The following is a 22,320-nucleotide window of genomic DNA, read 5'->3' as shown; positions in this document are numbered from 1 at the left end:
GCAGGAAGAACTCTTTCAGACTGTTTTGTGCATTCGTAGCAGTTCTAAGCGAGGCCCCTTTAACTTTCTAAAGTCCTCTCTTCCACTACAAAGTCAGATCTAAATGAGCATCATGCTGTTCTTATGGTTTTTGCATTTGCATTTCACTCTGCAGCTTTTTATGCAGACAGAAAACAAAAGACAGAATGAATCCCAGCAGGACAAGGCAGTAGCTCTATGAAGAAGTCAACAATATGAAGAGACACCTACAGTATAATAACCCCACTGCTGACACCAGCACTGGTCCTCTTTTTGGTTAAAACTTTGTATGTGCTGTCTTCCCTGTGGAGCCTGAATGCATCACCAGTGAGTGTCCCTGTGGATTCACATGGGGTGGACCCCCACCGACCACAGCAAGGGCCTTGTGCTGCCTCATATTTCAGAAAACTGATCTGATCCACAGACATATGACACATCAGCTCTGTGACTCTTGGGCTGTGTCTATGGACAGTATACATGCTGTATACATACAGGATATATATACAGCATATATCCTGTGTGTGTGTGTGTGTTTTGATTCAGCCCCAAAATGTTCATATCTGATAAAGAGACATTATGTTTTCTGTGAGCTGTATGAAAAGGCCGTCACTCCACTCTTTAAACCACCTTTCTCCAAAAGTACACTCCAGATGCTTCTTATCAGCTTTGAATTCCCCAGTATGGACAAGCAGGAATTCTTCCTCGTGCCTCCCGGTATTCAGTTCCTGGGTGTAGGATGCCAGCTAAGCACAATGTGGACGTCTCATTTGCTCCAAGTTTAGCAGTGCAGGAAATATGTTAAAGAGAACCTGTGGAAAACCAAACAAAAACCAGGTTCATGCATCTTTATATAAGAAAACCAGTGCCACACTCACAGACCTTCTGACAAACAAACAGGAGAGGGTCACTTGAGGGCTCCTGGGTCAACCACTTTAACCATCCACACAATAAACACGAGTCTCAATAGATTTTATATCTCTTTTGCATAACAATAAAAGTAATACTGTGTGTGCCCTACCGCAATTACTCATTATCCGCCATTTACTGTTAACTTTAATTATTATTATTTGCAACCATTTTTGAGTTATTTGCCATGTAATGTGTATGTGTCCCACAGACCATGAAGGCAGCACAGATTTAAAGTGTGTGTGAAAGGAGAGAGGAGACAGCAGGCTGGAGCGCCTGTGGTATTTAGAGCACACACAGGCAGCTGGGCATCACACCTCTCTGTAACCTGCTCCACACTGTTCGGTAAGACCGCTTTCTTTGGTTTGGTTTGTTTTTAGGAAGTGCTTAAGTAAGTGTTCCTAAGGTCCACGGAGCTCCGCTCAAATATTCAACAGTTTAATGTTCGTCCTCTAAGCTGTGAAAGCTAATGTCACAGCTCTGGTAGATGGCTGTGACAGATTTATACCTGCTACACTTGGGTTATTCCCAGCAAACAGTCACAAGTGGACCAGTTAGAAGAATATTTGTCTAAATGAGATACTAAAGTAATGAATCAATGATTGAATAAATCGTATTTTTCCTTGCTGAATGAAATCCATGTTTGAAAGCTTTGGTAAAACTTCATAAAGGGAAGCTCAGGTGCCAAATGTGGTTTTATCACTCATGTTTAGAAGGGAGTCCGACACATATTAAGGCTGTCATAGTTTCTACTCACCTATGTGTTTGTTACTAAAATGGACCACTGATGGATATCAGCATAAATCAGGATTCCTGATAAAAAATAAATGAAATAGTTGCAGCCTGCAGCAGGTTAACTGGATCCTGAAGGAGGCTTTTCTTTTTCAGCACCAAGAGGAGGACGGGGGACAAGATGTCTCCTCTGTGTATCTTGGTGGTGTCACTGTGTCTTCAGTGTGGGGGGGTCTGCAATGGTGAGTGTGTTTGTGTCATAAAATCGCTGCCTAGGAGACGAGGATCACTCACGCTAATACAAATAGTGTGTGTGGCTCGATGAAGCTCAGATGATTTGTCGGAATAAATAAAGTCAGTTTAAATTCAGATGAGTGTGAAAGCGGCACACATGCAGAAGCTGAGAGGAGGAACATTAATGCTAATCATCAGTGGACATTCTGCTGTAACACCTCCAGCTGTGATACTGCATTGGAGCGATATTAGGAAAAGTATGCATCAAGGTTATTGTGTCTTAGCATTTTTAATCACAGGACATATTTACCTTTGACCTGATAATCTATGATGGGATATGGCATATGATGTTATTCCAATAAAACAATATGGAAAGAGCATAGTTAACATTGGGACGAGCACAAAACTATTTAATAAAAACCAGAACTGTACAGAGGCCTGACTTTGTCTTTGTCTCCTACAACCTTTCTCTCTCCGGCTCCTCTGCGTTATTTTTCCTGTCTTGAACTGATTTCATGTTTTTATGCTCCACTTCCCCCTGCCCAGCCATTCATAGAGCGCAGACAGTGAACCTTCAGGTGGAGTTTGGAGAGTCCGTCATCTTGCCTTGCAACGGCTCAGCCTACCTGGGGGACGAAGGGAGTGTTCAGTGGGAGGCCATGGGGGTGGATGTTGCAATTCTGCAGGGAGAGGACCTAAGAGAGGGAGACAAATTTAAGGTTAGTGCTGTCTTTCTATAATTTACAGCGTGGAATCGGCAGTACTTTAATCAAGTTTGCTTTGGTTCAGTCCCAGTGCAGGTTCTGTACAGTATAACATACACATGACGAGGATATGACCTGCACCCTCACTTTTTAAATCCAAAGTCTGTGGATTTAGTCTGTCTGGGCACATCCATGTTCACCTGTATGAATGATGTGGTGTGGGAGCTCTCAGCCACGCTGCCACAGAGAAGCCTGCTGATTCCTCCGTGCCTACACTGTCAAGATTAACATTCTGAGAAGGAAACATTGAGGCTTGTGACTAATAGTCCCATAATTGCTTCCAGAGCCGAGTCCAGTTGCCCTCAGAAGAGAAGCTCAGAGAAGGAGACTGGTCTGTGGTCCTTCTGAACACGATCCTCAGCGACTCTGACATGTACGAGTGCATTTGGCGAGGAAGAAAAACCATATCAACAGTGTGGCTCACAGTCAAGGGTGAGTTGGAGAAAGAAAGAGGTGGAGTTACTGCCATGGCTGTGTAAGACTAAGTCCATGTAACAGCTTCATGTGTGCTCTGATTCTGTGTGGTACGCACCCGGTTTGTGGGTGTTGTTGGATGGATTGTCCTCCCTTATACCTTCCTGTCGGCTCCCTTTTCAACAAGCTATAGAAAATGTTTAGAAAAGGTCAGAGATCTGAATTGATTGGCAATAACAATATAACATTCAATCAACTAACTTATAACGTTCAAGGAACATACATGGAAGTTAAAGACAGTCTATTGAGTCTAGTGGGAGGAATGGCATTGCTTGCTTGCAATCAGTTGCCTGAAGCTAGGCACAGAAGATGTGCTTGCCAGACGAAGACACTGATCCAAATGCTCATTGGCTAAGCTGCTATACTATGAGCTTTTCACCACAGTCATTGTGCAGAACACAGATTACCGACTAGTGTAGCCGTGGAGTGGGCAGAAGCTCATTGGCAATGTTCCCCAAAGACCCACCTCTGTCCTCCGGCCGGCTACTCAATTAATGCAATATAGGTCACAACTCTCCAAACCGAGACAGACATGGCTCAGATAGTCCATATCTATCTCTGACATATTCTTATGACTACTAGAGAAAATAAGGCACGTTCTTTATCTGTGATTTAGGAGATGATAACAAGTTCTCTGGTGCAGTGTTAATGTGTGAACTTTAGCAGCAACAGCACACGACACTCCCTCCAGCAGGTAATGTTGCCTTAACAATGATGTTGACTATAAGGAAATAAGCCACATTAAAAATACATTTGTCCAGGGACAAGATCGCTCTCCAGCTACACTGTATTTCAGTTTATTGATTGATTGATCAATATAAAATGTATTTCAGAATAGAAAACATCATAGAATCATTAGTCAGTATAATTATGCTTTATTTTGGTTGATAGGGCTGTTCAGGTTCATCCTCTTTTTATTCATTTATTACATTCTAATTGATCTCGGTTTCCACCTCACATCTGCTCTTCTGTTGCCACTTTCCTGTTTTCTCCCCCCAGTGCCTCACATTGAGAGCTCCCTTGTGGTGCCTGCTGGTGACAAGGTGAAAATGGCCTGCTACCTTCAGATCTCCAGAGGTCAGTCCCCCAGCGAGCTGCAAGCCTGGTGGACCAGGAATGGCAGCACTATAGTGTCAACACAAAGCGAGGTACTGTAACTGCTGATGGCCGGTCGTGCATAATGTAGAGGCAGTCATATGAGGATAAGGACTGTCCTTCAGCCATCCATAACTAGGGATTTTCTTGTCCTGTTATTATCAGAAAAACATGTCACACCTTCATAAACAGAAAAAACAAGGATCATGTGGCCCATCTTAAGTTAATCACTTAACATTATTCATCTTTGTGATTTGGTCGCACCGTCTCCTCCGGCGTACAGAGCTGGTAGCACAGGCTGCTGCTGTGGAGTTTGCAGTAACACTTGCACTCTTGGGCTGTTTCGATCTCCTTAACATCGTCCTCATTTATGTAATTAAATGTCCCATTTACAAGCTTCGCCATCAGAGCAGACCAGACAGTCCGAATCAGAAGTGGCTCTCCTCTCTGTCATCAGCTGCTGGGGCAGTGAAATAATCTGAAATGAGCTCAGTCCACTTGTTGCCTGAGAATCCATTTTGTCCGAGCTGCTGTACTAATCCGCCTGTCTCTGTCTATTTTCATCCCTCAGAAGATTTGGTGATGTGTAACACAAGAAAACACACTCGCTGGTGTTCTGACAGCTGACAGTGTTTCATTTGGTTTATTCTAGTTATATACTTGATATTTTACATTCATTTAGGCATTATATCAAAACTCTGAGACTCTATGTAATCAGAACAATAAGAAAACTCTAAATAGCCCAAAACGGACTGTATAACAGAAGCAGCTGTCTGTAGGCGCTGGGGTCATTGTACATCACATACTTGGATACTGTTGGTTTGTTTTCTGTCATCAAAGTGTCTCCCATCAACATCTGGTCATCTCTTTGTGCTTTTCACAGACTCTCTCCCATACTGGATCTGATTCTGAGGATATGTCTCGGGTTCATGTATTAGCTGACACTAAAGAAGAATTTCATCTTTTTATAAGTCCAACAACGATGAGTGACAATGGACAGTACCGTTGTTTGTATAAAACTAGGTGAGGTCTGTGGACTGCTTTATCTCCGAAATTAATGAGCCCTTTACTATAATACTTCATAGATCAAGCAGCTGTCAGGATCTTAATAGACTTTATGGTTTCAATATACTTTGCATAAGTAACGAGCAGTTATCTCTGGCACTTTAAATACATTGACAAATATGGTTATGGTCACAAAGCACCGCAACAGGGAGGAATGTGTCAGGACAGGGTTAATGAGTGCCACATTACAGTGACAAGATGTGGTTCAGCTATACGGAGTGAAATAAAAACAGTACATATTTATAACTTGTACTACTCAAAAAGATTCAACAAGGAATTAGAAAGGATTCCAACTGTTGCACCCGATCCCTAGTGCCAGTTCAGCCCCCGTCCTGCACTCCTCCCACAGCTTTTTTTATTATGTGAAGTTCTAAAACAATATTGTTTTGTACAAAACCTCTGTCTCTAATACTTGACAATAAAAAGATATCAAGCTAATCCAAACAGGGCAAACACTTGTGTCTTTTTACACCTGTCCTGCTGCGTTATGAGCTCAGCTGGGTGTTATAATCAATCATAGACACATTTTTTTCATTATGTCAGTGCACAAAGACAATCATTGAAAATTCTAACCATTATTAATTCTGTTTTCAGGGATTCTGACGATCCCAGGCCTGGAATACCAGAGAGCATCACACTGACTGTGCTTAACACAAGCCCTACACTTATTGGTAATCTTTATTTTATTCTCCTTTACAGATTAGTTTTGCCTTTATTTGACAGTTACAGTGAAGATGCAGAGTGGAAACAGGAGTGGAGGTATGGCGTGCACCCCCAGCTGGAATGGAACCGGCGATGGTTACGGTTATGCGGCGTGTGCTGTAACCTCTCGGCTACCAAGGCACTTTGTAATCTTCAGTCTCACTCTTCTAATTGCAGCAGCACAGTATGTTTTTATCAGTAGACTGATGATGGCGGAATATTGTAGCATGGCCGACCCTTCAGTGGGAAATCTTTTTGAGCTGAAGTTTCACAGACAACAGCTTGACCTGACAGTTCCAAATCCATAACACACGGCTGTTCTTATACCACAGTGAATGCATCATGTCAGTGGACTCATGACCTCATTAGTTGGTGTTAATACTTGTTGTGTTTGGGGCATTTTTCATGTAGCTCTTCAGTCTGATGAGACAACCACAGCAACAGCGTACTGGGTCCCAAGAGTTTGGACAGAAGAGGCGGACGGATCCACTGAATTCCCATACGATCGTATTCCTGTTCTCCTGGAAGATTCCACGCAGCCAATACAAGGTGAGCCTTGTTTTTTCTGCGTTGTGTCATGTTTTGTTTTCTTCATTTGCTTTTGTTCTGTCTGTATGTGTGTCTCATGTTGTGGTGCTTTGAGCTTTCAGGGCCACCATACCTGCAACTTCACACAACATTTTGTGCTCATTGAATGATGTTTTTATAGTAATCACAGAGTCACAGCCAATGGAAACCTTCGTGGAGACGGTATCATCATTCCCAGATCAAGGTGAGCAGCTGTAGAGTTTACAGCAGGACAACTTTGAGAAAAAATGTCAACATTTCAGGCCTGGGTCCTCCTCACTCAACTCTATAGTTCTGGTTTCGACCAGATTGATATTGAAGATTGAAAATTAGTAACCTATCTGTATTGTCATTTTCATTGGCAAAGATTATACTGTGCTTTGATGTGTGCTCTCCACCCATCTACACTCCCTCCCCCATCCCTTTGTCAAGACACCCCAGAGACATCATCTGAGTCTCTCCCATGGATTCGGATTGGACTGATCGCTGGAGTCCTGCTGGTCACAGTGGTGGTCTTGTGCATTCTGGGAGCTCTACGGAAAATTTGAAGGATAAAGCAGGGACGGATGGATATGCATTCCCACTCCTGCCAAGTCAGAGCTATGGACTTGAAAGAATTTGAGTCGGCTTCTGAAAGAAGAGCTTCCTTGTTTGAAGAAAGGGGTTACTGTGGTTGGGCTCAGCACAGGTGATCTGGGGTTGAAACGAGACCGTGAGTTGTGAATGTGGACAATAAGTAACAAGTAAGTGCATGTTTGGGACCTCAGTATTCGGTCCAGATTTATCCAACGACTCTGTAGAGGACCTGTGGTATGAGGAAACTGTACTTGTATGAAGGCCACATGTAAAGCCTTGAGAGTGTTTGTTAGTGTGAAAATATTTGTCATGTGGTTGACAGAGGAGTCAAGGTCAGAAGAACGCCACATTACTGTATCTAGCTATTTGTTTGGTCCACTTGAAATAGCTGCTGAGGGATTTGGACAGGAAAACTGCACTGCTTTGTGGACTGGGTTCAGGAACTTCCAACTGCCTGGTGTGCCCTTTGTTTGGCAGTGACAATGTGGCCATGTTGCTTGTTATATGCAACCACAAATAAAAAAAAAATTGGGATTCAAGTAGGCCTATGACAATTTTTAAGAATCATAATTTTCAATATTTTCTCAGATAAAAGCTTCCACTCAAATAATAGCCAGAGAATTGAGGGGAAGCACCTGTATTACAATGGATGAACTCATGTGTTAAATTAAGCATAATATACATTTCTACAGCATTATTATTATCATCTTTTCAACATCGTCAACTCTACTCACCTGAACCACTGGAGGTATTTTAAAGTGATGTTGGTCAGGCATTAAGAATTTTACCACTGTATATTGTTGCTAAATTAGAAAAGAATCCGTGTATGTGTATGATTGATTGTACTGCTGAACTATTTGTTCGCGTCATGTCTCATGACTTGACTGTGTCAGTATGGTCCAGGGCTAAAAGACAGGAGCTGATCCCTCCTGGTTAGGAATGAGGAACAGGTGCATACAGCTTAGAATGAAATTCAATATAGAAATGACTCTGTGCCAAACTGTGCTGTATAAGGTGGTCATGTAAGCCATATAAACCTCAGCACCGAATCAGTTCCCTATGACCCCTACGTGAGTACTCGTGTTAAGGGCTGCAGATGTTTAAATGCCTGGGATTCCCCGCCAGTCAGGAATACAAATGAAGCCTCCTGGACTTAAACCTGTACAAAACTACAGAGAATTACATTTATTATTATGTTTCTATTATAAACTCTCCTTAACAAGGAGACCTGGTCAAGACAGAAGCATTAAAAAAGTGTGCTTGGCTTCAACTTGCCATCTAATCAATGTGGACTTAATGCCTTGTATAAAATCTAACCTTTTATGAACCTCTACATGTAGCCAGGACATTAGACAGTGTATGTATATTAATAGAATGTGTTATAGAATCCAACTACACAGCTTGATGTGCTTGAGAGAGGGATAGCTGAGATGGATAAAGGCGACAGTGCTGGACGGGTCCAGACCTCCTTAAATTACTGCCTATGTATATGCATAGAAATAACTGTATATATACATGCTGCTCTCTTATCTGTCTCCAGAATGTTCTATGACAAATAATGAACTTTGACAGCTTGATATTGCTGATGATATTCCCGTGTTCTAAAACTGTCTTGTAATTTTGTCTTGTCTACTCGTCAGACACCTTGAGAACTCTCACTGGGCCCAAACGGAGCACACAGACCCTCCTACTGCCTGCCCACAACAGAGAGGTGACACTGTTGGTAGAGGAGAGCTTTTACAGCTCCGCTCAGCTGCCGTGTAGAGAAGGTCTGTCTGAGGGCTGTTACTGGGAGGTGAAGAGGGGAGGAGGAGTTGACTTACAGAGGAATGAGAAGGAGAGGAGAGGAGAGGAGAGGGTAATGGCTCTACTCTAGGCTTGAGTTTGGGTTTGTTTCTTCATGTCACATCCTGTGGAGAGAAACACTTCAGACCAGAGAAAGTTGCTGGACAGGAATGCAGGTGCAGACAGATAAGTAAGTCTGTCATGTTGTCACGTAGGCTCATACTTCTCAGTTGCCTGCTTACGTTTTGATTGGAATGCCACTGTACTTTTCCTAAGACTGAGAACATGTGAACTAGCACTAATGTAAATATTCTAGACATCCATGTCTAGGATCCATGTCACTCGTCACCTTCTTGTCTATAGCGGCAGGTAAAACCTCCAGTGAGCACATGTGGATTTAAACTAATCCCTTTGTATAAACAGCACAAACGCTATCTTTGTTGGGAACCTGCAATGAAATGCCATAATGTAGTCGGACTTACTAGGGCCTGTCAGTTTGACAGTAGGGTCTGATGGCAGGACCTCCCTGTGGGGGAGATACAAGGTCTTTATTGATACTTTCAATATAAAAGAATATGGGACAGTGACATGGTGGCATTTAATGGTAAAATGAGGTGGCTGATGTTCCATCTGTGTTCTTGCAGTGACGCTATACATCCAGCAGAGGGAGTGCTGCTATTTGAAATGGACTGACCCTCACCATGAGTGTAAATGAGGAATGGTTGGGACGATGTGTGCATTATATGATCACAGCGCTGAAGATCACTACGATCCTGTAGTGTGAAGTCACTGCTTCAGGCTGCAGCCAACAGTAACATCACACATGGCACATGGAGGCAATGGTTCGCTGCCATAATGCTGTGTTCGCTGATTCCACCGCATCAGCCTCAGTGATCTTCAAAAACTGATTTTCCACACTGGTGTGGTGACTGTGGTGGAAAATCTGTTTTTAAAAGGCACTGTTGTGGGCCTGTGCTGCACACCCGGCACTAATGACTTTATTTCAGATCAAGAGCAGGACAACTACCATCTGATGTGATATTAACGTCTCAAAGATGATTCCTTAAGGCGTTGATGAGTCACAGACCTCTCCCCTGGTCCCACCCTCAGGACGACATCGTCTGTCATCAGTCTATCACTCGACCACTTTGGTCCAGACTGAAATATCTCCACAACTCTTTGGTGGACTGCCATGAAAAGTTGTACAGCCATGCATGGTGCCCAGAGGATGTATCCTAATGACTGGTGACATTCTGACTGTTTTGTTAGCGCCATCATAAGAACTAATGACATTCCCATCATCAGTTTCACTAAGACTGCTGGCCCATTGGGGTTTTCTGTGTTAGCATTGCATTAAAGGGACATTACACTATTTTTACTTGTCATTTAGAATAAGTGATCAGGCTGAATGCATTTGTTAAGCTGTGCATTGCCAGTATTCCCACCCAACCCAACCCCTACAGACCACTACTGGTCTTTCAGACCATACATGTATTGGATACATCACTTGAAAACAGATGAAAGAAGAATGTAGACGTAAAAGTGTCCATAGCATAGTTTCAGTAAGTTGAAATAAAAATGACACTTTATCACAAATATGCTGCAGATTTCTCCATTTCCTCTTTTCCCTACTTTTCGCCCTTGTTTCCCCTATAATCTTTGCTCCATCTCTCCTCCCCTTTTTCTCCACCTCCTCCCCCCTGCTCTCTCCTTCTCTTTCTTCTCAACGAGCAGCTTCCTTTCACACTGAAGAATGGAGGAGAGGAGTGAGGAGTCATTGGCTTTCTCTGTCAGGGTCTTCACTCTGCAGGAGGAGGTGAGGGTGGAGGAGGAGCACATGGAGACACATGATGAGGTAACAGTGGCGGCTGCAGGGTGCACACTTTTCTCAACTTTGGGTTCTGGGTTTTGACTTTAAAAGATGTGTTTCAACTAAAGAAACCTGGTTTAGTGTTTGTGCTTGAACTAACCCAGCTCGACTCTCGAAACGAATCTGTTCTGCTTTAGTTCCAGATTCAAACCTGTGCTGTGAATCTTTTTACACTTTAATCACCTGTGAGCCAAGTGCATGTCCCAGGTAGAAAGTTTTGTAGTGTGTAACATTCTGATGTCTGCTCTGTAACTGTTGAGAAAACTGCTGTGAACATGGATAAAGACCAACGTGCTCTACTTTCTATCTACTATCATATCCGCTAGATGCTGGATGGACCACAGATCATTCATGATTTATCCAAATCATTTTGATCGCCCATGAGGGTCATGTTAGGAATAGCTATGCCAATGAAATCATATTAGATGCGGTGGTTTTGGTTTGATCTGAACCTCTAGTGTGCGTGTGTGCGTGTGCGTGCATGTGTGTGTTGGGAAGAAGGTGAAGGTCCAGGAGGAGGTGAGCAGCCAGCAGCAGGTCAGTGTGTGCAGACAGAGAGCAGAGCAGGAGCTCACTCTGCTCCTCAGCACAGGACTGGAGACTCAGCAGCTCACTGTGCAGGATGGTGAGCACACACACACACACACACACACACACACACTTCTACAACGTCTGCATTCAAAATAGAATGTTATTATCAAATTAGACTAATAAAAGTATTAAAACAGCATTAACAATAGTATCACCAACAACATATTGATTATGCAGAGTGGCTCCTCTCACAGTCTTACTACTAGTACTGAATATCAAACTATTGGATTATTATTAATGTTAACTGGTCAAGATGGAGCTCATTTTAACTCTAACACTGCCGGGTTAATCAGCCCATTACACCGTGACCTATTTTATGATGTGATCATACATCTCTATCTTAGTATTCATTCATTTTTCAGTTGTGACGTTTTCTTTTACAATAAGGTAAAATATATCTGACAGAGCAGTAAAGTTATTTCAACCTGTTTCTAACACGACAGTTCAAAGACAAATGTTAGTCGATTCATCTCATTTGTATTGGAGACAGACTGAAATGAAGTATAAGAGAGTTTTTGGAGTGTCAAGACAAAAGAGGATTGGAGGGCAGCAAGTGACAATAAGTGAAATCTGTATCTGCAAAACGCAGCAGCTTACATGTCTGAAGTAAAATGTAAATAGTCCACTCAAGTTTTCTGATGGAGCCAATCAGTCCCTGCTGCAGCGTCTCACCAAATCAATCTTCTCCATAAAAACATTTGTTGCAGATGATCTGAATAATTTCAAACTTGCATTGTTCACATTCATGCTTGTTAGCAGTCTTCTTCTTCTCTGCCTTCTTCATGTGTTGGCTTCCTGTGCTGTGTCCGCATTGGTTTAAACCAATATGTTTCAGCCAACAGAGTATCAGTCTTCCAGTTAACTGTTTCCAAGGAGATGGACTGCTGCCAGGTCGGAGGTCAGTCCTTCTTGGTCAGCGCCAGCACGCTCAGTCTTCTCCTGCATTTCCAAACTCCTGCTGGTTTGTATTGGATATGCTCCAGCTCACACTGCCTACCATCCAGGGTTTGGTTAGTGTGTCAGGAGTTCAAACATCAACTCTGTGGTCTCCAGATATGACCGTCTTCCAGCAATTATTGAAGCGAAGGGGTGATGAGGAGACTAGCAAAGGAAACAAGGATGCAGAGAGAGGCCAAACATCTAGCGGGAGACATCCCACCATGGCTGAAAACAGGACTGGACCTGCCCCAGTACAGGGCTACCAGGTAAGACACTCGACAGCCCTGACTCTGCAGCTGTTAGAGATAAATAGATAAAGTCCAAATGCTTCCTTGTTGTGTGTGCAGTTCCACAGCTGTATCTCCCAGCAGCAGAGCCTGCTTCAGGACCACCTGAGGATCGCCACCTACCAGAGAGCCATTTTACTCAATGAGACTGACTTCAGGGACAAGGTGACAGCTCTTGTCCACAAGCTCATTCACCTTTTTATATTATAAATGATTCTTCATTAGGGATACAAACTTCATCCACTGAACACACTTTATGCTCATCCTTAATAACAGAGGTGTACACTAACAGTGGAAACCTGTCTTGTTGGATGATGCTTGTGTTTCCTCACCTGTAACAATGCTGCCATGGTACTTTATTACTCCAGTTACTACACTCTCATCATAACTGACAGACGTGATGGCCACAACTACAAAAATAAGATTTGAGCTATAACTTTGAACCTATCCTTTAAGGCTGTCATCATATGGACATTGCCTAGAAGTAAATGTATGGGGCTCACTGAGATAAATAGTCCAAGGAGCCATCACATGCCATGCAACTAGCAGGTGGATATGTGAAATAAAGGAAAAACAACATAGACTAGTGGGCTACAGTTCATGCCGTGTAACAGCAATGTCCCCACCAGGGACCCTTTGTTGCATGTCATCCTACCTCTCTGACATCAAGTTTCCTGTATGATTGTCACCTGTACTCTTAAAAAACTCAACTGTGAGCCTTTTGGGATTGTAGACATTAGAATACAGTCCAGGAGTGCAATGTAAATGTGAATCTAAAAAGCTTCTGGTCCTGTTTCCTTTTCTCTTCTGTCTGTGTAGGTGGTTCTGGATGTGTGCTGTGGTTCTGGGCTTCTCTCTTTCTTTGCAGTCCAGGCAGGAGCCTCCAGGGTATACGCTGTTGAGTCTGGCCCCATGGCCAAGTATACTGAGGTCAGCAGATTTGAAGCCTCCATCCCAGTCTTTGTCATAGTGTTATCAGCTTTAAGATGGTGTTAATGCTGTCAGCAGAAATGAAAGCATTGTTTCAGTCTCTGTAACTAACCTACAAGATTTGAATCTGCTGACTGTGAGCTCAGATGCAGAGGTTGGACAGTAACATTATGTGTGTGTTGGCCTTGACAGAGCCTAAAGAGAAACCGCAGCAACGCACCAGATAGCACACACACACACACATAGAGTACATACATCACTTGCAGAGCGTGGCATTCTGGGGAGTTAATGGGTTGCAGCAACATCTGGCCCAGTTCAGCAGGCAGAGAGATGCTGCTGCACACAGCCTGATCCCTGCCCTTTATTAAGTATTGAATATTAACATGGTGTCAGAGTTACCTGATCTAGCCTTTTTCCAAAACCAGTGTCCCCGTTATTCATGGTAATCCACAGAACATGCCGCCCATTTTCTATGGGAAATTCTTCCTGAGGAAGAACTGTGGGCAGTGCGCCCTGTGGATTATCGGGAGCAACCACAACATTGTTTCTGGAAAGACATTTAAGGTTGAATGGAATTTCTTAGTGCTGTGAGCACCACCAATTCTATTCATTCACCTCCAGTGTATCAGAGTGGAGGCAGAAACCAAAGAGACAGATATCTCCTAACCTGGACAAATGAGGAAATATGTTTTTTCAGATACTTTGGGGATACTGACCCTCTAACATCATTTCTCCAAAAGACATATAGATATGGGACTCACAGTTGGAGCACTTCTACAGCTTGAGAAGACATGGAATTCTCCCAGTTAAATCTGTAGGACCAAAGCTTAATAACTGCATTACAAAATATCTGGTTCTTTAAAGTCAAAGCTAAAAGCTTGTGGACAACTTTGGTGCAGAATGTATCTATGACTACCAATGAAAGAAAAACACCCAATCACCAAGCCAAGATTTCTGTTCTGTATTGTACTATTGTAGCCGTCTGCCATACTGCCACAGTATAAACCTATAGAACTGCTACATTATCTGGGAGACTGTGAACCAGTGGCTCCTTCCTCAAACAGCAGAAGAGGTGCATCCTCCTAAAGGAGCATCTCAACTCAAACATACTGTGGCTGTCCCTGAAACACACAGACATCACAAAGAGCATCTACCTGACAATTGTGTCTTGTCCAAGGACACTTCGACATGTTGACCGATAGGAGCTGGGGATCAAACCCCCGACCTTCTGATTGAGGGACAGCCTAGTCTACCACTGAGCCACAGCAACGACAGCTCAGGCTTTAAAAGAAATGAATCAATCTGGATTTAAGTGCTGGGATTTAAAATGCATTCACCGAAGCTGGAAACCTGAAACGTTGTCTGTCTTCCAAAATAATGTCTTTCTCCAGTAGTTGCTGAGTACTGTAGATGTGTTATCTAATGTAGCTCATGTTTTGTGTCTTCTGTGCAGATCCTGGTCCAGAGTAACAGTCTCTCTGAGCGGATCAGGGTCCTCGAGGGGGAGGTGGAGGAGGTCCACTGTCCGGACATGGTGGATGTCATTGTGTCTGAGCCCATGGGGTACATGCTGCTCAATGACCGACTCATGGAGAGCTTCTTGCATGCTAGAAAATGGCTCAAACCCAATGGTAGGAACAGAGAAACATCAGGGAATCAGAGGAGGACAAAACCTCTGAACCTGTTGATTTATTTTTTTAATAATGCAATAAAAAAATCAATAGTATGAGAGTATCAGTGAAAATTTAATACATAGAACTGATCATTATTTTTTATTTTCAGTTTCATGTGACAATTAAGTGATAATGGATACTTATTTATCCAAAATCTTATCTGAAATAGATTTTATAGGTTAATGTTGTTCTGGTGTTTATGTTCTTTCTTGGCGGCTGAAACATCAACATGATAAAGCAGACAGCATCCCTGTATGTCCGTCCATGTCCATTTGACTGTAATAAGGGCCTTTGGTTGAGTCTTACATTAGTTCCTAATCTTGAGGACGTAATGTATGAACGGTGAATGGTTTCCACCAATCTCAAAGCAAATTACATACGAAGTCAATGCAAAGATGCAAATAAATGTGAGATGACGCCAAATGGCAACGGGCGATGCAAAGGATGCATGTCGCACAAGTTTAGAATATTCACCTCCCTGTCTATGAAGCAAGTTAGCACACACACCAGCTCCAGTTAGCACAAGCAGCGCAAGCATTAGCTCTGGCTCTGGTCATCATTTATTAACATTTCAGCAATACATTTTACAAACGAGTTAGCAACCATGAAGAAATGGACTGATGTCTGATCAGCTGTGCTGCAGACAGTGGTGGAGTCAGAGTGCACTCTGCTGGACAAACTGTATGATTTCACCATTTGTAAATCCCCCAACCACCTTTTTCTGTACTGTAAGTTTTTGTATTGGCGCATATCAGGCAACATGACAATGATCAAATCGGCCGACCGATAAATCAGTGGGGCCCTAATTTGTTTAGACTTGAACACATTGTTTATTGCCATTATTAAATGGTAAATGGATTGTTCTTGTATAGCGCCCTTTTAGTCTTTTTACCACTCAAAGCACTTTAACACTACAGCCACATTCACCTATTCATACAGGAGAGATCTAACTGACACACTCACACTGCAGAGCACAGCCTCAGGTGCAATTTGGGGTTCAGTGTCATGTTAGTTTTGTGACGTAGGATGAGCTCGTTTAGATGTGGGCCATGTTAGTTTTGACATACGACTTACCTTTCTCCATGTTCATAGAGCTGTCTGTCTTATTCAGCCTTTCTAAAGTCTCTTCATCATCCTCTTCCTCTCCAGGACTGATGTTTCCCTCCTGTGGTGATATTCATCTGGCTCCCTTCAGTGACGAACAGCTCTACTTCGAACACTACGCACGAGCTAGTTTCTGGTCTCTCACACACACACACACACACACACACACCAGCATACATAGACATAAATCCATGCATGAGGACACAAACACACTGCCTCCCTTTCATTCCACTCTCACACAGACACACACGTGTTCCCAGTGCTTCACCTCAGTCAGCCATGTTTCCTGTGAGGTGTAAAACGCTCCGGTTCAGTCCAGTCCTGACTCACACACACCAACCAAGGCTTGACTGATATGATCTTTTGTAGGCTGATACATTTAGGTTGAAGCTGATATTTTATACTAAAAGTAAATTCAGGAAATTCAGTGTTTTCTCAGAATTGTATGATGGTTGTTGGTCAAAGATGGCAGACAGGACAGATCACAATCTTCTTTGATTCTGTTTAATAAAAGAAAGTTAAGAAGGTAACCATGAGAAATCATGGCTCAGCAACTCCATCAAAGGCAAAGTGGCTATAGTGAGACAGTGAACATGAACAAGGACAATCAATGACATAGACGAACAAAATGAGTCATGCATAAGCTAAGGTTAGGAATCGTTTCCTAATTTGTTCATTTGTGTAGATCCAGTGAATACAACCAAGCTATGTACATTTATTTCTGGAAATTCATGCAAACAATACAACCTCTGTTGTGCAGTTTGTCTGTGCATGCAAGCGTACCAGCATGTGTGTGTGCTGCCATGGTCTGTGCCCCTCACTGCTCCACCACTATGTGGAGGTCAGGCTCCGTCAGCCTTGAGGAATGTAGGGTTATTGTAAGCTGAAGCCGTTTCCGAGCAGTGACACTGTAGGAAAGACTTAATTAACTTCATTCCTACAGACGGGCTCGTCACAATTGTGCCAAATATGATTGAACGGAGCACAAAGTAACTTGGTGCTTCCCCCACAAATAAATCCAACCTGCGTGCAAGAGAGTCCACAAAGAGCACAACAAGAGTAAAGTACAAACAGTAAGAAAAGACTGTGTGTGGACTCTCTGCACACTGAACTCATGAACTATCAAATGTGTGAAGCAGCACACTGTAAATGACTTCAGTGTTCACCCGTCACTTTTCTCTCCTCAGGCAGCAGAGAAACTTCTACGGAGTTAACCTGAGTGCTCTTCACACTGCTGCAGTGGACGAGTTCTTCAGGCAGCCTATAGTGGTACGTGGAGCTGGAGCCCGGTCACTGTGTGTGAGGGCGTAACGGTACACACAAGTCACAGTGCTTTACTGAACAAACTACTGCTGTCAGTACAGCTGCAACTAGATGCAACCTGCTAATGCTAAAGTAGCATTTACTCACAAGTAAATCAAATGAAAGTGAATGGAGCCTCGCATCAGGACCGATCAGTCCCAGTAGCACCGAGGCGCTTTGTCTCTTCATGTCCACGCTGTAGCAGAGCGGGACATCAGTGACGTTCACATTCAGACGATGCTGTGTGAAATGAGTGAGCAGGTTGGAAGCAGCAGTATTCCTGATTGCAGCTGAACAATACTGCCAGAGAGCCTTCATCCAAACAGCTGTCAGTGTCTGTTGTCTGAAGTGAATTGAGAAAACAGACTTTACCAAACAGGACACTTTACAGGGGGACCTTCATGCCCTGGTTTATCTGCCTTCACCATAAGTAGGAGGCTGGGCTCTGTTACATTAGCACCAACAGGTCTGACATTACTCCACCACATGTGGCTGAACGAACAACATTTGGCCCTTTGCCACAGTTATATTTTGCTTGGAGGGAAACTCAGAGTTCTAAATGAAGTTCCACAGACCAAAAGCTTCACTTTTAGTGGTTAAAACAATGCTGCATTTGTTCAGAACCAAAAGACCCACACGTGTACCGTTACACCCCTACTGACAACAGATCAGTATGCTATGACCGATGCATGTTACACAGCACAGAATCTGATTTACTAGTGGAGAACTCCAAGTTTCTGAATGTTTCTGCTGATTCCAGAAAGATGAATACAAGTGGTCAGCAGCCATAGAACACTGCTGCCTGACAGGCATTACCCAGGGTAGAACAGCAGCCTGTAATGTTAGTTAGACAGTATAGTATATAGTGTCCTGCTATTCTCCAACATACATGGCTGTTAGCTTTATCTGCTCCATCTATTGCAGCATCAGTTCTCTAGGAAATGTGTTGTTATCAACAGATTTGGATTTCATGTTTTTTCCAGGACACCTTTGATGTACAGATCCTGATGGCCAGGTCTGTGAAACACTGCATCAACTTCAGGGAGCTAAAAGAAGAAGATTTACGCAGGTTACATTCATCATCAGCATTTATACGTAGTCTGACCATTTGATAAGTGGTTTACAACACCGTAATGTAGCTGTGAGCAGATATGAGGTAAAAGTGAGGCATATTTAATGAAGCACAGATGCTCATCCAATCAGCATTGTTTGGATGTCCATCCAATCTAGCCAATCCCAGCTGACTTTGGGCGGGGCGGGGTACACCCTGGACTGGTCACCAGCCAACCACAGGGCCGACACACAGACACAGACAACCACTCACACTCACACCGGTTAGAGTCACCTGCTAATGTGCATGTCTGTGGACTGTGGGAGGAAGCTGGAGAAAATACATGAACCAACACTTAGTGTCCTGCACTAGCGTAGTTTACTATAGGCCATTTCTAACATGCTCATACGTCTCAAGAATGATGAATCTGAAAGTGTGGAGTCACAACAGCTTTAACACAACAGGTTTAAGGATTTAGGTAGATTGTTCCTCAGTGCAGCAGCAAAGCAGACACGGAGAAGAGGAATGTATGAAATGATAAACAGTAAAGATGTGTATAGTGTGTAGGATACAAGATCAAAATCATCTGTCAAAATACTGTATGTGTGTGTGTGTGTGTGTGTCACCAGAATGGAGATTCCCTTTGTCTTCACCCTGCTACAGCCTGGTCTGGTCCATGGACTGGCCTTCTGGTTCGATGTGGCCTATTTGGGATCCCAGTAAGAAATACACACCTCTGACTTGCACCTACTTTCAAACGGTGCTTCACTTTGACGTATTTATGTCAAATAACAGGAGGCATTTCCATAGCAACAGATTGAATCAGTGTGAGAATAATGTAGTATCTGTAACCCCCCCCCCCACCCACCCACCCACCTACACCCCCACCTGTCTCTGCAGGTCAACAGTGTGGCTCTCCACAGCTCCCACTGAGCCTCCGACCCGCTGGTCTCAGGTCAGATGTTTGTTTCAGACGCCGCTCTTCGCTAAGCCCGGTCAAACACTCTCTGGGACCGTCCTGCTGCTCGCCAACAACAGGTACACCTATGCTTCCATCAGGCCTTTTCAAGCCCCCCCATGGGAGCTTGTTTTCACTCTGTTTACCTGTTTGACATTCTAGGCAGAGCTATGACATCCACATCACAGCCACAGTCGACCAATCCGGCTTCAAATCTGGAAACATCCTGGACCTCAAGAACCCTTTCTTCAGGTTACTCCTTTTCCTCCTGATACATCCAACAATCAAAGCAGATGTGACATGTCAGAAGCAGGAGATTCTACGTTACACTGGCAGCAGACATTCTGAGCCCTTTGTTCATCTTTAGATGTCAGAGGGGTGTTTCAGAACGCAGCATTAGCAGTTAAACCAGGCTTATTTCAGTCAAACGTGATTAGTTTTTAATACATTTTGGTTGATAAAGGAAGCTCAGATAAGTCAGACCTAGGTTACCGTGGAAACGAGTCCCTCCAGACTAACCTGGTCATAGTGGCCTGGGCCTGGCTTCACCTCAGACTGACCCAGTGCTGTGTCACTGGAGCTGTGGAGGCTGTTCTGTCTCATCTACAAACTAAGAGTTATCACAACGATTTCATCCTCTGGCTTTAAGATACTGGACCTGGCTGCTGTCCTATACTTGGTACCCTAAAGTTATTTAACTGTCATGATGCATCTTACACATCTTATGCATTCATTTTCAGCACATATGATACTAGGAATATTCACACATGATTACAAACTGAGCTACCAAAGGAATGCTGGAGAAATTCATCCCTGCGTGTGTGAAACTGTGACTCTGAACTGTGTGCAGGACATGTTGGTTCCACAGCTAGTGACCTCCAGACCGCTGGTGGCCTAGAGGTGCAGCAGCAGTGGCCTCTGTCCTCCAGGACGCAGGGTGAGGAGAACAGAGGTAACCCTTTATTTGTGGCACACTAAACAGAACTCAGATGCTCATTACTGAATGACCAAAACATGCACAGCTTCCACACTGCACACAGAAGGAAAGACATTCCTCATGCAGCCACAAGAGGGTAGCAAAGACCTGCTAATACCATCCCAGCTGACTTTGGGTGAGAGGTGGGGCAGGGGGCTGACACACACACAGCCTACAGGCAGTTTACAGTCAATTAACTATGACTGTGGGAGGAGAACACCCATGTAAGCAGGAGAAGAACAAGAAAACTCCACACAGAACAGCCCCAGGTTCAAACTGCAAACTAGCTGCTGGCAACTTTGAACCTGGAACCTTCTTGCTGTGAGACTCCAGTGGTAAACACTGCACCAGCATGCTGCCCTGCTAATACTGTACTAATACTGTGCAGTACTGTAGAAGTTTCATCTGAAATAATAACCCAGAAGAATACTGGACTGTAAAACATTCTCAGGTGTCCCGAAAAACTAAATATATCCATGATGTGGAAAATATGTACTCTTGTGTCATTTTAAATAGGTCATGAATATAATTCCAAAGAAGTCAATGGCGGCCAGAACCAAACAGCTGGCCAGTGACAGCTGGTCACCTGTTTCTTTATGCTGTGTGTCTGTAAATTGTGCTACCCAGTTTTTAAAACTGAGGTTAAACAAAGCGCTTGTAAAAATGATCACCCCTTTGTTTTGGTTGAACTGATTTAAAACACACATCCATTTTAAAGCAGCGTCTGTCTATTCATCCCATTTTATTTGACCATGTACACCTTTAATGTGATCTTTTATGTATCTCTTTATATATGCATCTCTCACTGATCATTCTGTGTGACTATTTTGCACAAATAAAACTAATAAATGCAGTTAGAATTTTCTTGGTATCCAGTGTACTGTCAGCGTATTATTATTATTATGTATTATTACATGAATTTAACAGTAACATCTTTACCATTTCTCTCCATCTCCAAGGGCGCCTCATAAGGATTCCCCAGATGTCACACCTCCAGAACTTTGATTTTTTTCTGTTCTTATTTTCCTGTTTTGCCAATAAACATTGGTGCTGAATGTAAAAACAGATAAGACTCCCTTTAGTATAAACTCCATACAGATTCTGTATCTGTGTATTCAGTATTTATACTCATACACAGAAATGACATTGGGACAGCATGGACCAGGAAACTGTCCTTTCTGTACCCACACTTTAATTTGCTGTAATAAAATATTCCTCTGACCAACTGTATTCGTGGGATCATTTTCTGTTGACCGCACACAGTGTGTCCCACACATGGTATCAGAGCCGCATGGTCATATGTGAAGTTTTATTTCCCTGAATGACATCACAGTGGTTAAGCTAAGACAAAAATGATGTCTAGATTTGTGTCAGTTCAGACTCATTTTGTTGTAGGGCTTCTAAGGTGTGCATGTGCATTTGGACTGTTTTTCTCCAATTGATCTTCCTGAATTGGCTTCAATGATCTCCTCATCCAAACTGTCAACATGCCTCCTAGACCCCATTCCTATTGGGCTACTTAAATGTTGAATTGAATTGAATTGAATTAGAGAAATTAATTCACTTTTTCACGATATTCAAATTTTTTGAGATGCACCTGTAATATCTGATGCTGCTCATGTGGGGATTCTTGGATCTTTAATGTTGAATTCCTGAATCTTTGGGTCTCTGAATTAGGAATTAAGCGCTATATAAATAAAGATTGATTGATTGATTGATTG

The 22,320-nt window shown here is 43.1% G+C and overlaps 2 protein-coding genes across 2 annotated transcripts; both read left to right on the top strand.

The window, feature by feature from the left end:
* The first annotated feature begins 1,197 nt into the window (after positions 1-1,197).
* LOC139223829 (uncharacterized) lies at positions 1,198-7,675 on the top strand. Its single transcript, XM_070855833.1, has 10 exons — positions 1,198-1,269; positions 1,813-1,898; positions 2,437-2,609; positions 2,939-3,086; positions 4,128-4,276; positions 5,107-5,246; positions 5,883-5,959; positions 6,402-6,539; positions 6,700-6,762; positions 6,990-7,675. The coding sequence occupies exons 2-10, from the start codon at positions 1,838-1,840 to the stop codon at positions 7,103-7,105; spliced, it is 1,065 nt and encodes a 354-aa protein (XP_070711934.1). The 5' UTR covers positions 1,198-1,269; positions 1,813-1,837; the 3' UTR covers positions 7,106-7,675.
* Positions 7,676-10,671: 2,996 nt separating this feature from the next.
* LOC139223947 (histone-arginine methyltransferase CARM1-like) lies at positions 10,672-21,820 on the top strand. Its single transcript, XM_070855950.1, has 15 exons — positions 10,672-10,773; positions 11,287-11,413; positions 12,215-12,340; positions 12,433-12,584; positions 12,666-12,770; positions 13,425-13,535; positions 14,989-15,166; positions 16,358-16,448; positions 17,500-17,581; positions 18,598-18,683; positions 19,295-19,384; positions 19,566-19,703; positions 19,786-19,875; positions 20,474-20,575; positions 21,559-21,820. The coding sequence occupies exons 1-14, from the start codon at positions 10,672-10,674 to the stop codon at positions 20,493-20,495; spliced, it is 1,500 nt and encodes a 499-aa protein (XP_070712051.1). The 3' UTR covers positions 20,496-20,575; positions 21,559-21,820.
* The last annotated feature ends 500 nt before the right edge of the window (positions 21,821-22,320 follow it).

The sequence above is a fragment of the Pempheris klunzingeri genome, chromosome 24, assembly GCF_042242105.1.
Source record: "Pempheris klunzingeri isolate RE-2024b chromosome 24, fPemKlu1.hap1, whole genome shotgun sequence".
NCBI lineage: Eukaryota > Metazoa > Chordata > Actinopteri > Acropomatiformes > Pempheridae > Pempheris > Pempheris klunzingeri.
The sequence above is the reverse complement of the archived record's forward strand: the minus strand, read 5'-3'. Positions and strand labels throughout refer to the sequence as shown.

What these genes read in the sequence shown, in the direction of transcription:
- LOC139223829 (XM_070855833.1), top strand. Translation starts at nt 1,838, where the DNA reads ATGTCTCCTCTGTGTATCTTGGTGGTGTCACTGTGTCTTCAGTGTGGG. An exon ending in GAGAGGGAGACAAATTTAAG is followed by an intron (nt 2,610 to 2,938) that starts GTTAGTGCTGTC and finishes AATTGCTTCCAG; the next exon opens with AGCCGAGTCCAGTTGCCCTC. An exon ending in CGTTGTTTGTATAAAACTAG is followed by an intron (nt 5,247 to 5,882) that starts GTGAGGTCTGTG and finishes TTCTGTTTTCAG; the next exon opens with GGATTCTGACGATCCCAGGC.
- LOC139223947 (XM_070855950.1), top strand. Translation starts at nt 10,672, where the DNA reads ATGGAGGAGAGGAGTGAGGAGTCATTGGCTTTCTCTGTCAGGGTCTTC. An exon ending in CCATGGCCAAGTATACTGAG is followed by an intron (nt 13,536 to 14,988) that starts GTCAGCAGATTT and finishes TCTTCTGTGCAG; the next exon opens with ATCCTGGTCCAGAGTAACAG. An exon ending in AAAATGGCTCAAACCCAATG is followed by an intron (nt 15,167 to 16,357) that starts GTAGGAACAGAG and finishes CTTCCTCTCCAG; the next exon opens with GACTGATGTTTCCCTCCTGT.